Source organism: Maylandia zebra, linkage group LG16 (assembly GCF_041146795.1).
Source record: "Maylandia zebra isolate NMK-2024a linkage group LG16, Mzebra_GT3a, whole genome shotgun sequence".
In the NCBI taxonomy this organism is placed as follows: Eukaryota; Metazoa; Chordata; class Actinopteri; order Cichliformes; family Cichlidae; genus Maylandia; species Maylandia zebra.
In genome coordinates this window covers 19,792,821-19,805,225 of record NC_135182.1, presented here as the reverse complement: position 1 = coordinate 19,805,225, position 12,405 = coordinate 19,792,821, and the positions used below count along the sequence as shown (strand labels likewise).

At 35.9% G+C, this 12,405-nt stretch overlaps 2 protein-coding genes across 5 annotated transcripts in view; both read right to left on the bottom strand.

Annotated features, from left to right (window-relative positions):
• Positions 1-794: 794 nt before the first annotated feature.
• Positions 795-9,060, bottom strand: slc15a1a (solute carrier family 15 member 1a). The gene is made up of 23 exons (XM_023153001.3): positions 9,054-9,060; positions 8,400-8,440; positions 7,690-7,777; positions 7,287-7,428; positions 6,777-6,896; positions 6,574-6,673; positions 5,402-5,492; positions 5,173-5,256; positions 4,979-5,061; positions 4,777-4,863; positions 4,606-4,695; positions 4,473-4,517; positions 4,327-4,359; positions 4,146-4,234; positions 3,315-3,396; positions 3,088-3,207; positions 2,822-2,965; positions 2,694-2,740; positions 2,426-2,533; positions 2,217-2,328; positions 1,901-2,038; positions 1,704-1,811; positions 795-1,592 (listed from the first exon to the last, which is right to left on the bottom strand). The coding sequence occupies exons 1-23, from the start codon at positions 9,058-9,060 to the stop codon at positions 1,362-1,364; spliced, it is 2,190 nt and encodes a 729-aa protein (XP_023008769.3). The 3' UTR covers positions 795-1,361.
• Positions 9,061-9,382: 322 nt separating this feature from the next.
• zmp:0000001200 (dedicator of cytokinesis protein 9) overlaps positions 9,383-12,405 on the bottom strand; it is a 74,418-nt gene continuing 71,395 nt past the window's right edge. For all 4 annotated transcript variants that reach the window (XM_076874986.1, XM_076874985.1, XM_012920896.4 and 1 more), the window contains 2 exons: positions 11,989-12,127; positions 9,383-10,538 (listed from right to left, as the gene is read on the bottom strand). In XM_076874986.1, the coding sequence (XP_076731101.1) occupies positions 10,413-10,538; positions 11,989-12,127 (265 nt within the window). In that variant the 3' untranslated portion in view covers positions 9,383-10,412. The remainder of the gene's footprint in view (positions 10,539-11,988; positions 12,128-12,405) is intronic.

The following is a 12,405-nucleotide window of genomic DNA, read 5'->3' as shown; positions in this document are numbered from 1 at the left end:
TAGCTCCTGCTACTAAACTTGATATTTAGTTATAAATGGTAATGTTTAATTAGCTTTCCTTATAGTAGCTACACTATTAAAATACTGCTTAATGTATGCATTTGAATATCCGTAACAATATTTGAATACTAATCTAATAAGGATAGCTTATTCTATACGCTTTCCTTTCCTGTGTTTGGGGATATTTTGTTGATAATAATTTCTATTTTTCTCCATAATCCACTTATAATTTAAATTCTCTAAGTTCTTTAAATTCATGTTTTCTCACTGTTTTTCTCCAGACAGTGGTTTCTTTCAGTGTGCTGCGACAGAGGTATGTGACGAAATTTCCAGAGAAAGGAAATTTTACACTATAAAACTGTTGGTCATTTGCAACACATCAATGTCAACAAACAAACAAACAAAGGCGTCATGCTGGTCTTATACTGGTATGAAACTCTTTCACTTGCAGTATGGCTCATGGGACTGGGGTGCTAAACCTGGCATGTGTCTCTCCACTATAAATGCAGTGTTTTATATTCCAATGATCTGTCTTACCTACTTAATAGGGGAAAAAAACTATCTACCTACTACCTTAGCTACCTGAAAATGTTATAACTTACTTACATGGAAGCTGTAAGGGAAAATTTATATTATACAAAACAAGTAGTAATACAGAAGCATGAGAAGTTTATGATTAGGTACCACAGTTATTTGACATCTGAACTAATTACACTCCAAAGTATGATTTCACCAACAGTGCATTAACTGAAAAACAAAAATAAACAGACATAAAAAAACATTACATTGCAAACTTTATCATTTAGTTAGTAATAATTTTGTTGATCATTTTCTGATATTTGAACATTTTATGTTCACATGTGTGAGCTTGCTGGCATTTCACTGTAATTATTTAAACAAGCAGCAGATGATGTTTTGTTCAAATATTGAACATATTAGTAAAGGCAATAGTAAATTATACTCTTCCTAAAATAATATAAGATTTTCTGTCTCAATCACCAGTGCAATGGCAAGAATACTTCCACTGATAACACAGGTTTTTGCTGCGTGATATTGGTGCTTTTTGACTTGAAGACTGAATGAGAAACACATGGAAAGGATGAATGATTATGAATAATGATTATTTAATCATTTTTTCTCACAGCTTACACACGTATATATAAAAAAAGCAATTATATCCCATGACATATAATTGTTCTTACTTTATTCTCTTTTTAATTACTATTGTTTATATGAATGCCTCTGCCATAACAATATAAAATATTTCACAGACACACACAACACACACACTTTCCCCTGTACACTTTCTCTTATTCACTAATAATGCATTTTTTTAATGATCTGCTTTTATCTTAAAGTGTTCACATATTGGATTGTTTGTAACTGTCATCGTAGCTTTCAGCTGAGTCTCTCCTGACCATCTTGATCTCTGCCTTCTCACGCTTGTCTTTATCATCTTCATCTTCATCAACCTTTTTACTAAACTGGTCCTCAATTTCTGAAGGGTCAATATAAGTGTAGAAATACGCCATAGTGGAAAAGATGATGCACACTAAAACTAAGAGAGACGCAAAAAGGACGTACTCTGCCCACTGTAAAAGAAGAGGGGAGAGACAGGGGGACAAATACAATGTTAGCATTTTTGCACATGCATGGCTTCTGCATGTTTGATATGTATTTGATATGCTGCATTTTTTTCTTACTTTGTTGGGAAGTTTTGCAATCTCAGCCACAATCAGGACTATGAAGTTACCAATAGCAACTGTAAACAACCAGCCGGCTTGCAGCACCGCTTTCATGTTACTAGGTGCCTAAAGTCACAAAAAAGGGACCCAAAATGACAAAAGTCATGGAGAAAGAAACTATTTCATAGACTAATTGACTTGTCATTTAAATGTACCTGTGAGTAAGAGAACTCCAGACCAGTAACTGAAAACATCACTTCACCAGCAGTTATGAAGAAGTACTGTGGGATCTGCAGGGCCATGTGAACTGAGTTGGGTTCTATGTCCTCTACCACAGTAATAGAGTCCTGACACTAGAATAAATAGATGGAAATGTTTAATTTTTACACGTGAGAATCCCCAAGATAAAGCACAATAACACCAATATTTCCATTATTTGTCTGTTTGTTCATTTGGTGCTCTTTTCTCTTTTCTTTTAAACTTCTTTGGATGATCAAAATTCATGATATTAAAATCATTTGGAAGACTTACATCTGGTCCAAAGACAAAAGTGCTGGGTATGAAGAAAGTGTATGAACCTCCAAATCCAAAGTCCTTAATGTATTCGCATGACTGTGACCCACTCAACAAGGAGAATTTGGTCCTGATCATTAGAAAAGAAAATATTGCTAAGAAACTGTAGTACTGTTTGCATAAATTATTGCTGTGTTAGTTAGTTAAAGTAGAAACATAATTCTTACTCTCCATTCTTTATTGTGGAATAAGTGGAGTAATAAAATGGCTCAATTAGTCCCAAGTCCACTGCAGAAGTGGTCACGTTCACAGGCATGTTCATTCCATTTACAAATCTGAAATATTTACATAGTGAGCAACAGCATTAATAAAGTTACATCAGTGTATGCAGTTCCTATCATTTTCAATGATTTATTTAGCACATAAAGATTATGATTGTAACTAATATGATTTTCTGACTTGATAAAAGGTTAAAACAATTTTAATTTCACTTACCGGATTTCATTGTTACCTTGTCCTGGCTTGGAAGTCAAGTCCTGAGTCTGTGAAAATATAACATTGCATACTTAATAATTTAACAATTAAAAGTCCTCTTGTGTGTCTTTGAATTCATTATCGCTCACCAGAAGCCATTCATTACTAATAACTGAAGGAATAAGAAGAGTTTGTCTGGATTTCCTCTTCAAGAAGATGGCTTGTGTCATCCCAGGGCTGCCAACTGAAACAATGATTTGCACTGTTTCAAATGTGAAGTATTTGTCACTGGCCTGGAAAACCGAGAAAGTGTTTAAGAAGGTCAAACAGTGGTAATATTTTGTACATAAACATATTTTCATGTCATTTTCAATTCGTTAATAGACCGTATAGTGTTATGAATAAGACGACATACCTGAGCTGCATTAAGAGTCAGCGACTCGTTGCCCGGCAGATTGACTGTGACTGCACTGCTGCCCATGTTAAGTAATTTCAACTGACTCTGGGAGGCAGATGGAAACACTGGCAATGTTTTCTGAAAAACAAGGAATAAGTGTTTGTTTTTCCAAAACTCAAAGAGTCAATAAAATGAAGTGAGTTAAAGTTTTGCTTATTTTACAACACATATCTTTTTCTACTCACATCAATTTCAACTTGGACCAAAGCAGCACAGACAAAAGCCATAGCAGCCAGAAACATCCCCACTGTCATTCTTTTTAGTGGTCTGTTGGATTAACATGAAGTTTTGTTACTAATTTGTGATTTTATATATTTAAAAAAAAACAACGTTTATTTATGTGAAAAGAATAGTTTTCTTTTAAAGTCATCTAATATCTGAAAATTCAACATTAACATGAAAATTTGGGGTTTTATTTAGATTGTGTAGAAATAGAAACAGGTGTGCAAGCTCTTCCTTTCCCTGTCTTCCGTTTTTGTTGAAAAGCAACATGATTCATACAGCTCCTTAGGCTCAATATTAATGAAATTGCTGCTAACAGCGAGCTAGCTTAACACAGTCATTTTCAACATAGGAGTTTGAATCACATCTCAAAACAGCCTAAAAAGCATTTTAGCATTAGACCACTGTTAATAGACCAAAAGATTTTCTGGACAGAACACCTGACATTTCAGAAAGGTCAGTTATTATTCAGTGAGTCATGAATAAAACTACGGACATTTTTGTATTTGTAACATCTATAAAATCACAGGCTGTGTAGAAGTTATGGGGTAGCAGCGCTATGCTAACGTGGACCGACCACCTGCTAGCTTCCAGACGTGGAATTAACTGTAATTTCATCATCGACCATTTGATGAAAAATATTAAATGGAGCTGATCTATAATGATGAACTTTGATAGCAGATCAAAACCGTAACAGTAAAGGTCTTTTAATAACCCTTTGAAGTTAATGTTATGGTGTTATGAAACATGTAAACCACAGATACTGAACGTAGTTCATTGTATTTCTCACTTACGTAAAGTTAAAGCCACATTTCTTAATCAGGGGGTAGATTATGCTGTCCATGATAGGTACCAGAGTCAGGATCAAGATGGGGTTGAAAATCTTTTAAAAAATATTACTGCATCGTTAGTATCCTCTTAAATAACATGTATTATGTCATTTTAAGTCAATACGATGAAGCTGCTTTAACTTACCTGCATTTGATCGGGCTGTATAACAAGTTTCCCCTGCAGACATAAGGACAATATTATAACATGAACACACTGTATTGGTCAATTATTATGATTACTTTTCGCTGCAATTTTTTATTTTATTTTTTATTTTTTGTTACCAAACTTACAAAGTATCCATTCATTGTGGTAGCTTGCAGCGTCCATCTGGATCCCTTTAAATTAGACCACAATTTTAATTTCCTCTTAGCAGCAAGTGATTTAAATGAAGTCCATTTAAATTAAAAACAAAATTTACTGTACCTTTTGGTCAAATAGGGTCCAGAACATTGGCAGTGGGATGTATAAAAAGAGGACTTTCAGCACCATTTTGATTTGAGCAATCAGGAGTTTCTACAAAACAGGCAGACTGAATGTAAACACAACAACATTATTCTTATAAGACATTAGAGAAATATATAAAATGAAACTTACATCATATTTTTCCTCTGCCCAGTCCATCCAGTGCTGTCTCCTGGGGTACTGATTGCTCCTGTGCCTGTAGCGGTTATTAATGGCAAACTGAGAGAAGAGCAAAGAGTGATACTGTTTTTAGAAACATTGATTTTTATAGTTGTTACAATAGCATTTATGGCTGATCACATGAATGCAGAAAAGGCTTATATAAACGACTTACCCCAATACATTTACACACATCCAGCATTATGTTTCCCTCGGGTTCAGCTTTGTAGTACATACCACTCCCGACAATAAACACCACTGTTAAGGGAACATCACGGGCAAATCATTCGTTTCAGAATACAGTTTATTTACCCACCCTTTACTTTTTGCTTCATGTTTTGAATTAGTGCCCTAATAATTTAGACATACCGAGTGCAACCACCATTAATGCTGCGGGGACACCGAAAGCCAGGGAATAACATTTCTGCTGACTGTAGATGCCGCACTCCTGACCTGCAGATAGAGGCAAACAACTTTCATTCAACTACAACTTCAACTAAAAACAAGCACTTTTTCCTGCATGATTATTAGAATGTAATTGTTGTCATTCCTGCATGTTCATGGCACTTTAACTTGATATTTTACTTTAAATGCCTACCTCTCAGGATTGGAGTGATAATGGTGGACAGGAGACTCCCACCATTGATACAGAGGTAGAATACAGAGAAGAAAGTTCTCCTTTGCTTATCCTGCGTAGAAAGACAAGTCAGTAATGTGTTTTGCAAACAGTACAAATACTAAAGTGATAATTATCTATGTAAACCGCTGCCTTGTATGTCTTTGAAAAGGTGGTCGAGTTGTATTAAACTCATAATATAAATGGGTTACAGCATAAGCTTAGTATAGCTATATAAGTGGTAATTCTAGGCTTTTAAATATTAAATAACAACTATTAGTTAAACGCATGGTTCTCTAAAGGTTACATGGGTACAAGATTGAGGAAAATGAACAATTTGGTAACTATAGTAACTTAACCACCAATTTAAGATTGCACTCCTCTAACAACATCAAACACCTGTTTAGCCAAGAATATAGATCTCTACATTACTCACACTACACTTGGCTGTGTTATACTGGTGGTTCAATCCGGTGTGTCCCAGTTATAAAGCTTGAATACATTCACTTCCTAATTACTATCATTTCTAGCTTTTATATCACATCATGTATCATAAAATAGTTCACGTTTAATTTTAGATTTATTCCATATTTTGATGAACAGCACATTATACAGATGTGACATGCTTTTGTCTTTCCCTCAGATTTTTTTCTTATTTTTAAACTGTAATGTTCACAACCCAGAGACAAAGGTTTCTTGGACTTTACAGACAGATTTCCTAGACCCCTTCTTCAGGAGCCACACATGTAGTACTGCTACCCATCGTTAACCACCATCACCTCAAATTTGACATAATACTCATAATTCCCATCAGCCACATCTTTAATTTGTGTTTGGCTTGAATGTAGAAATGTTAGCATGCTAACAGGTGAAATAAGAAACATAGTAATAGGTATACCTGTTCGTCAGTTTTAGAATTGTCATCGTGAGAAAGTGAGTGATGACTTTGCAATTTATCTGAGCTCATTTTTATTATCACAGAATTTGATAATGGAGAGTTGCATAGAAACCAGGGGGAACAAGGGGATATATTACATGCAATAAAATACTTGAACTATGGATGCTGAAATTACACATTCAACCACATGCCAGAGGTTAAACATTAGAAGAAGACTCAGCCAAAGAAAGTATTTTGAGAAAGTTAACAGTCTAACCTGGTGCTCACTAAATTGGTCTCCACCAAAAGCAGCCACACAGGGTTTAATGCCACCAGTGCCCAGAGCAATGAGGAAGAGACCCACCATGGACAACGCACTGAATGTGAGGAAGAAGAAATGAATGAGCGCGGTGCATTGTAGAAATATATGATGGAAACTGTGACTCAGTAATTTAAAACTTCAGAAGAAAAGATACCCACACATGGAAGGTCATGTTGTCTGGTGTCCCATCTCTGTTTGAGTCGGTAATGTCATGAACTGCACTGACAGCCATCGCAACCTGTCCAATTGTATAGACAATGGACAAGTAGACGATAGTCCTGAGTGAGGAAGATTGAAAAAGAGCAGTGAGAAAGTACACGTGTACGTTCCTTAAGTAAAGGCTCCACTCATCTTTACAAATGAACATTCAGAATTAAATTATGAGCATTTTATTCATTAGAAGACTAATACAAATTTTGTACTATTATGTGTAAAAGTATTCAGTTAAATGCCCTTTGTCTGTCGTATTATTACACAGTTATCAGTATCTGCGAATATGTTTCTAATCAGTTCAGTAGAATTGAAGTTACCTTGGTGCAAAAAGAGGATGATCGGGTAAGCGCTGTAGCTATACTTATTTAGATTCTGCCACAATAATAAGGCTACAAGAAATAATAGGATGATAAATGTCTTCATGCATTAAAGAGGAACATGATCTTGTGACTCACTTGAACTTTCCCAGCCAGGAGTCAGCCACAATGGCCCCAAGGATAGGGGTCAAGTAGCAGAGAGCCACAAAAGTGTGGTAGATGGATGTGGCCAAGTCTTCATCCCACTGCAAGAAGTACTTAAAGTACAACACCAACACAGCTGTGGACAGGCAGGGAAAAGAGGCCTTCTTATTTAATTATTAAATGTACATTATTTATGGCATAGGTTTTGATGTTGCCTTAAATTATGCTAATAAGGACCGTTGTAGTTCACGCAATAGTGTCATCCTCCAAAACAATCAAATAAAGGGTTGGTTTAAGCACAAAAATCAGAGGGTTAAGTAGGCTACTTAGTAATTCAAGTGTCCGTGTTCACTGTCATGGCTACATTATTCATGGTTCCTGGATGAAATGTTCTCACCTCGCATTCCATAGTAGGAGAACCTTTCGCAGAACTCATTCACAACAATGAAGAAGATACTGAGTGGGTAGCCACACACATCTTTGCTCTGGTGGGTGGTGAAAAAGTAAAAGGATGAACACCACACCAAAATAAAAGCGTACAAAACGAAAACTAAAACAAAAAAAATACTTGGACCTGCATAAAGCTGAATCGACGGTGTTGAGGAGTACCCAGAGAGTTTGTGGAATCAGTATAATTATTCTAGCCAACTGTTTGCAACTGGTTAACAGTAGTTACTGCTAGGCACTACTAGGTAGCTTAATTTGAATATCTTAGCACAATTTACTAATAGATTTGAATGTATCGCTACAAAATAAATAAGAAGAGATTTGCTGATAAAATCAATATAGTAGAATAAAAAACACAATGATTGCTGATAAACACTGAAATGCTTAAAGTACAAGACAAACTTGTCAAAATGTAGCGCTTAATTACATAAATATAGAAGAAGAATGAATAGCAAAGTACAGCATATGCAACGTAGAAGCATAAATAACTTTAGTGCTGAACTGAGGTTTTTACAGAGGTACTAACATTTAGTTAATAAAAATATATCTTTATAGCTTTATTGGTATTTATTGCAGCAATAATACAGAGTTGGTGTATAAAGTGCTGACGTCTCCTTTGTTCTTATGTAGCTGTATAAAAAACCCAAAACTGTACTTTACCTTTCCTTTACCTTTCCCTCGTTTCTTGGGATCTTCTTTGTCTATGCAAAAATGAATGTAATTCTTATTATGATTAAAAAGCAGAAATAAAAGACTAATATGCAGGCCTACCAACTTCCTCAGTGTTATATAAAAAAAGCATTTATCTGTCAATGATTCTTTGTGTGCAGTAAACAAGAGAGCGATAGATATGTAGATAGATAATTTATTGGTCCCACAAAGAATATTGTTGTGTTACAGTAGCAGGATAAAGAATAAAAAATAGTACAGTCTATTAAAAAAAACAGTGCAGTTAACAAAAAAGGTGTTACTGGCACCTGGTAAATATAGGTACACAACGGTGATAGAAAAAAACAAACAAAGAAAAGAAAAACTGTAAAAATAAGACTGAAACTGTGTAAGACAGTAGTGCAAATTGCATTAATAAATAAATCTGAGATCCTAATATGTTTGGGATCTTTGTCCTGACAGGTGCATTCACCTGTTAAACTCCAGAACTCTTCATTCTGTAAGTTTTTAAGTTAAGAACATGGAACTGGTTTTCTTTCTGTTAACTTCTCCCTCTTTGCACATTTTCATGTTGTGCAGCAGAATATTTGTGTTCTGTGAATTAAAATGAAAGAGTACATAATAATGCATTTCTTTTAGTCTTACCTGCCATGATGTGAAGCTATCACCTGCTTTCTGCTATAGCATAAAATCCCTTTAAGCTTCCTGCAGGGAGCAGATCATTTATCTTTCTCTGTTCACTAGTGGGAGTGGGAATGTTTCCTGTGATATTGCTTTTTATTAACCCTTGATCAGCTTTTCACACTGCCGACTGTATTATTTTTATGATGGGTGGGAACATGAGATATGGGAGCTAGGGAGTCAGCAATGATCTCTGAGAATAATAAGGTTTATTTCCCACTTATTTCACAAGTGAGCCAAGTGCGAGAATACCACAAAATGAAGTAAAACAAATAAGGACCTATGGATGCAAATGCAGAGAAATGAGTGTATTTTATTTAAAAGCATTAGGGAACGTCTTTGTTTACAGCAGAACAGTGACTTGTGTTAAATAAAGTTAAAAAAAAACCAAACATTTCTGCCCAAATAAAAGACAATTTCTGGAACATAAAATGATAAAATTTTCATATTACTTGCACAGTAGGCGTCCTTTCCCAACACCTCATCACTTTGGCAAGAAGGTGAACGTAATCTTTACAGTGTATGAGCCGCACACAGCATGATACTTTGCAAATATTGCACACACTCCTTGTTTTATATACACATTAATACACAACTTTGAATATACCTTTTTGTATGCAATGGCTTTAAATACTTTAAAACTCTCCCATTCTAAGACATCAAAGTGATTTAAGGTTGAATGCTAATGTTACATCGTAGCAGGCCCTTATTCCAAAATTGCATTTTTCTAGAAATATACCTTCATGTACAGGGAGAGGAGCACTGATGTATGCAGCATATACCATTAATCAAGACATCAATACAGTCGCTTATAAAAGTGAAATATTGTCCATAAAAAACATTGTGAAACATTATCAAAATAAACAAAAATGGACTGTTGGGAGAGTGTAGGCGTAATGTAGTGACATGCATATTAAAAAAAATCCCAACAGGAATGTTTTTAAAGAAAACACTGCTCAGTCTTTTCAGGTAGAAACACGTAAAGACAAGACAGGTTATGTCTTATCAAGCATCACGTCATCATAAAGGAGGAACAAAGTCCGTGTCCTGTCATCTCTGCTGCAAAGAATCTCATCTTTGTCTTCCCCCCACCTCCATCACACAGCCACCATGCTCCCTTATCCATGTTAAACAGGTCCAGTGCCTTGCTCATATTGGTCTTCGGTGGCCAGACAGAAAATAGAAAAATGAGACTTGTCTGTTTTTCCCATCAGTTTCTCTCTAGGCTGAGAAGCAGGATTAAGTTCTGGAGTGATAATATGGCATCACTGGCATGCCTGCGTTGGCAGGCTTAGGCAGCTCTGAGTTTCACCCAGGCTGACATCAAACCACAGAGGATGAGCTGGGAATGCCCTGGATGGTGGCACTGGTTGGTGTGCCACTGATGGCATTAAAGATGTGAAGCGAGTCTGGGAGAACGCTTTTCATGCCATCCTCCACTGGAATGATCTGGAAAGAAAAGAGTGTGTAGGGAAGAACAGACAGTCTTAGCAAACAGTTACTGCAAGTGAATCTTAATTTTAACATTGCTCTAGTTAGCTTTCTTGCTAAAAGTTGATGAGGACACTGATACTACTCTCATGTATATATGCAAAAATATGACGCTACAGATGGAACACAGCTAGCTTAGCTAGGCAAACAGACTCAAAAAAAGAGGAAACAGCAACTTCTGTCTAAATAGTAACAAAAACTGTCAGTTAGCACTTCTAATTAACTAATTAACATGTCAGGCTATTAGTTGGCTTTGAACAGAGCCAGGCAAACAGTTTTTCCTCCCTTTTGAGGTTTTGTCTCGGGTTAAGCTAACTAGCTTGCTGTAGCTGTATATTAACCAAGCATATAAAGACATATAAAGCTAATTTAAAGCAAAGGTATTAATCAGGAAGCTTAACACATACATGAAACCAAAAACAGCTAGGTAAAAACAATCAATCCACAAAACACGCACACACAAAAAAATCTGAAAGCAGAAGAAAAATTTGTGCATGTATGTATGTATGTACATAAACAAATAATGTAAATTGATGTTACATAGCACACACATTCTGAATCTGATCCACAAACATACTGTTAATTCACACTCAAATACATGTAATGTACACACATATATGTACATGCATATACACGGTACATACTGTGTATGCGTGCAAGACAATAACTCGGCAAGCCAAAACAGAAAAAAAAAGCCAATATGTGATTGTTGGTGTAGCCAGACGCTGGAACAAGTATATTTAGAACAGGAATGTTTTATGTTTTGATTTTGGAAATTGCTGCAATAGAGTTGAAATACTTGAATGTTAATGGCTTCAGTCTTTGCAAAGGGCACTTTTTGCAATTTCCTGGTGAGCTGACTAAAATAATATTTTATGTGTGGCTAATTTCAGATTTATTGCAGGGATGTAAAGATAAGTCAGTGGCCTGATGAGATAACTGTGTCTCAATCTATCTAGTGTTTTTAAGGTCCTCTAGCTTTACCAGCTTAAAAAATTCTAATGATATTATTAAGAAACATTTGGCTAATTAGAATTGAGAACAAGGACTTATTAATGTTTGAGCCTGTTTTATAGTCTAAAATGTAATGTGTACACCAATTCCACCTCAAGCCACTTTGTACCATCAATCCTTAAGTTGCACAGACATCTGACGGAACCAACAATTAACGGTCTTTATTGCACACGTATTTGTCTTTCATTACCATCATATCTGCTCATGTCAGCACAAAGAGAGAACAGAGAGTGATGTTATCAAAGAGCCCATTATCACTTAATCAATCATATAAGAAATGACACACTGTCTACCTGCCAAAACCCTAATTCAGAGTCAGATTACAGGTATAGCATTAGCAACGCTCAATGTAATTACACTATTACTTGGGCTGAGCAACAGCTAATGTACTTACTTGTTCGTGCATGATGATGGACAGCTCTCTGGCTAGTTCTCTGTAGTTGGCCTTCATCTCATCGTGGTACTCCTGCTGGTCTTCTTTGATCAGTCGTTCATTAATGCCCAAACCGTGGCCACACGCATCCACAAAATGCCTGATCGCAAAAACAGTGTTAAAATGTGCTAAAGGGAGATCTGAACAATCTTTGCACAGAAACACACACAGTCATGTTTTCATATCTTTGTGAGGACATCTAATTGACATAATGCTTTGCCCTAGCTGCTTACCCTAACCCCAACCATCAAAAATGAAGTCTAACCTTAACCCTAAACCTAACCATAACCTAATTGTAACCCTGACACTAAAACCACATTGAGCCTCAGAAATGCCTTCAAACTTCTGGGGACGGGAACTGTGTCCCCATAAGGGCTG

Coding starts and splice junctions, on each gene's coding strand:
- slc15a1a (XM_023153001.3), bottom strand. Junction 5,493..6,573: donor ACCAATTTAGTGAGCACCAG/GTTAGACTGTTA, acceptor CTTTCTACGCAG/GATAAGCAAAGGAGAACTTT. Junction 2,039..2,216: donor CTTTTGTCTTTGGACCAGAT/GTAAGTCTTCCA, acceptor TATTTATTCTAG/TGTCAGGACTCTATTACTGT.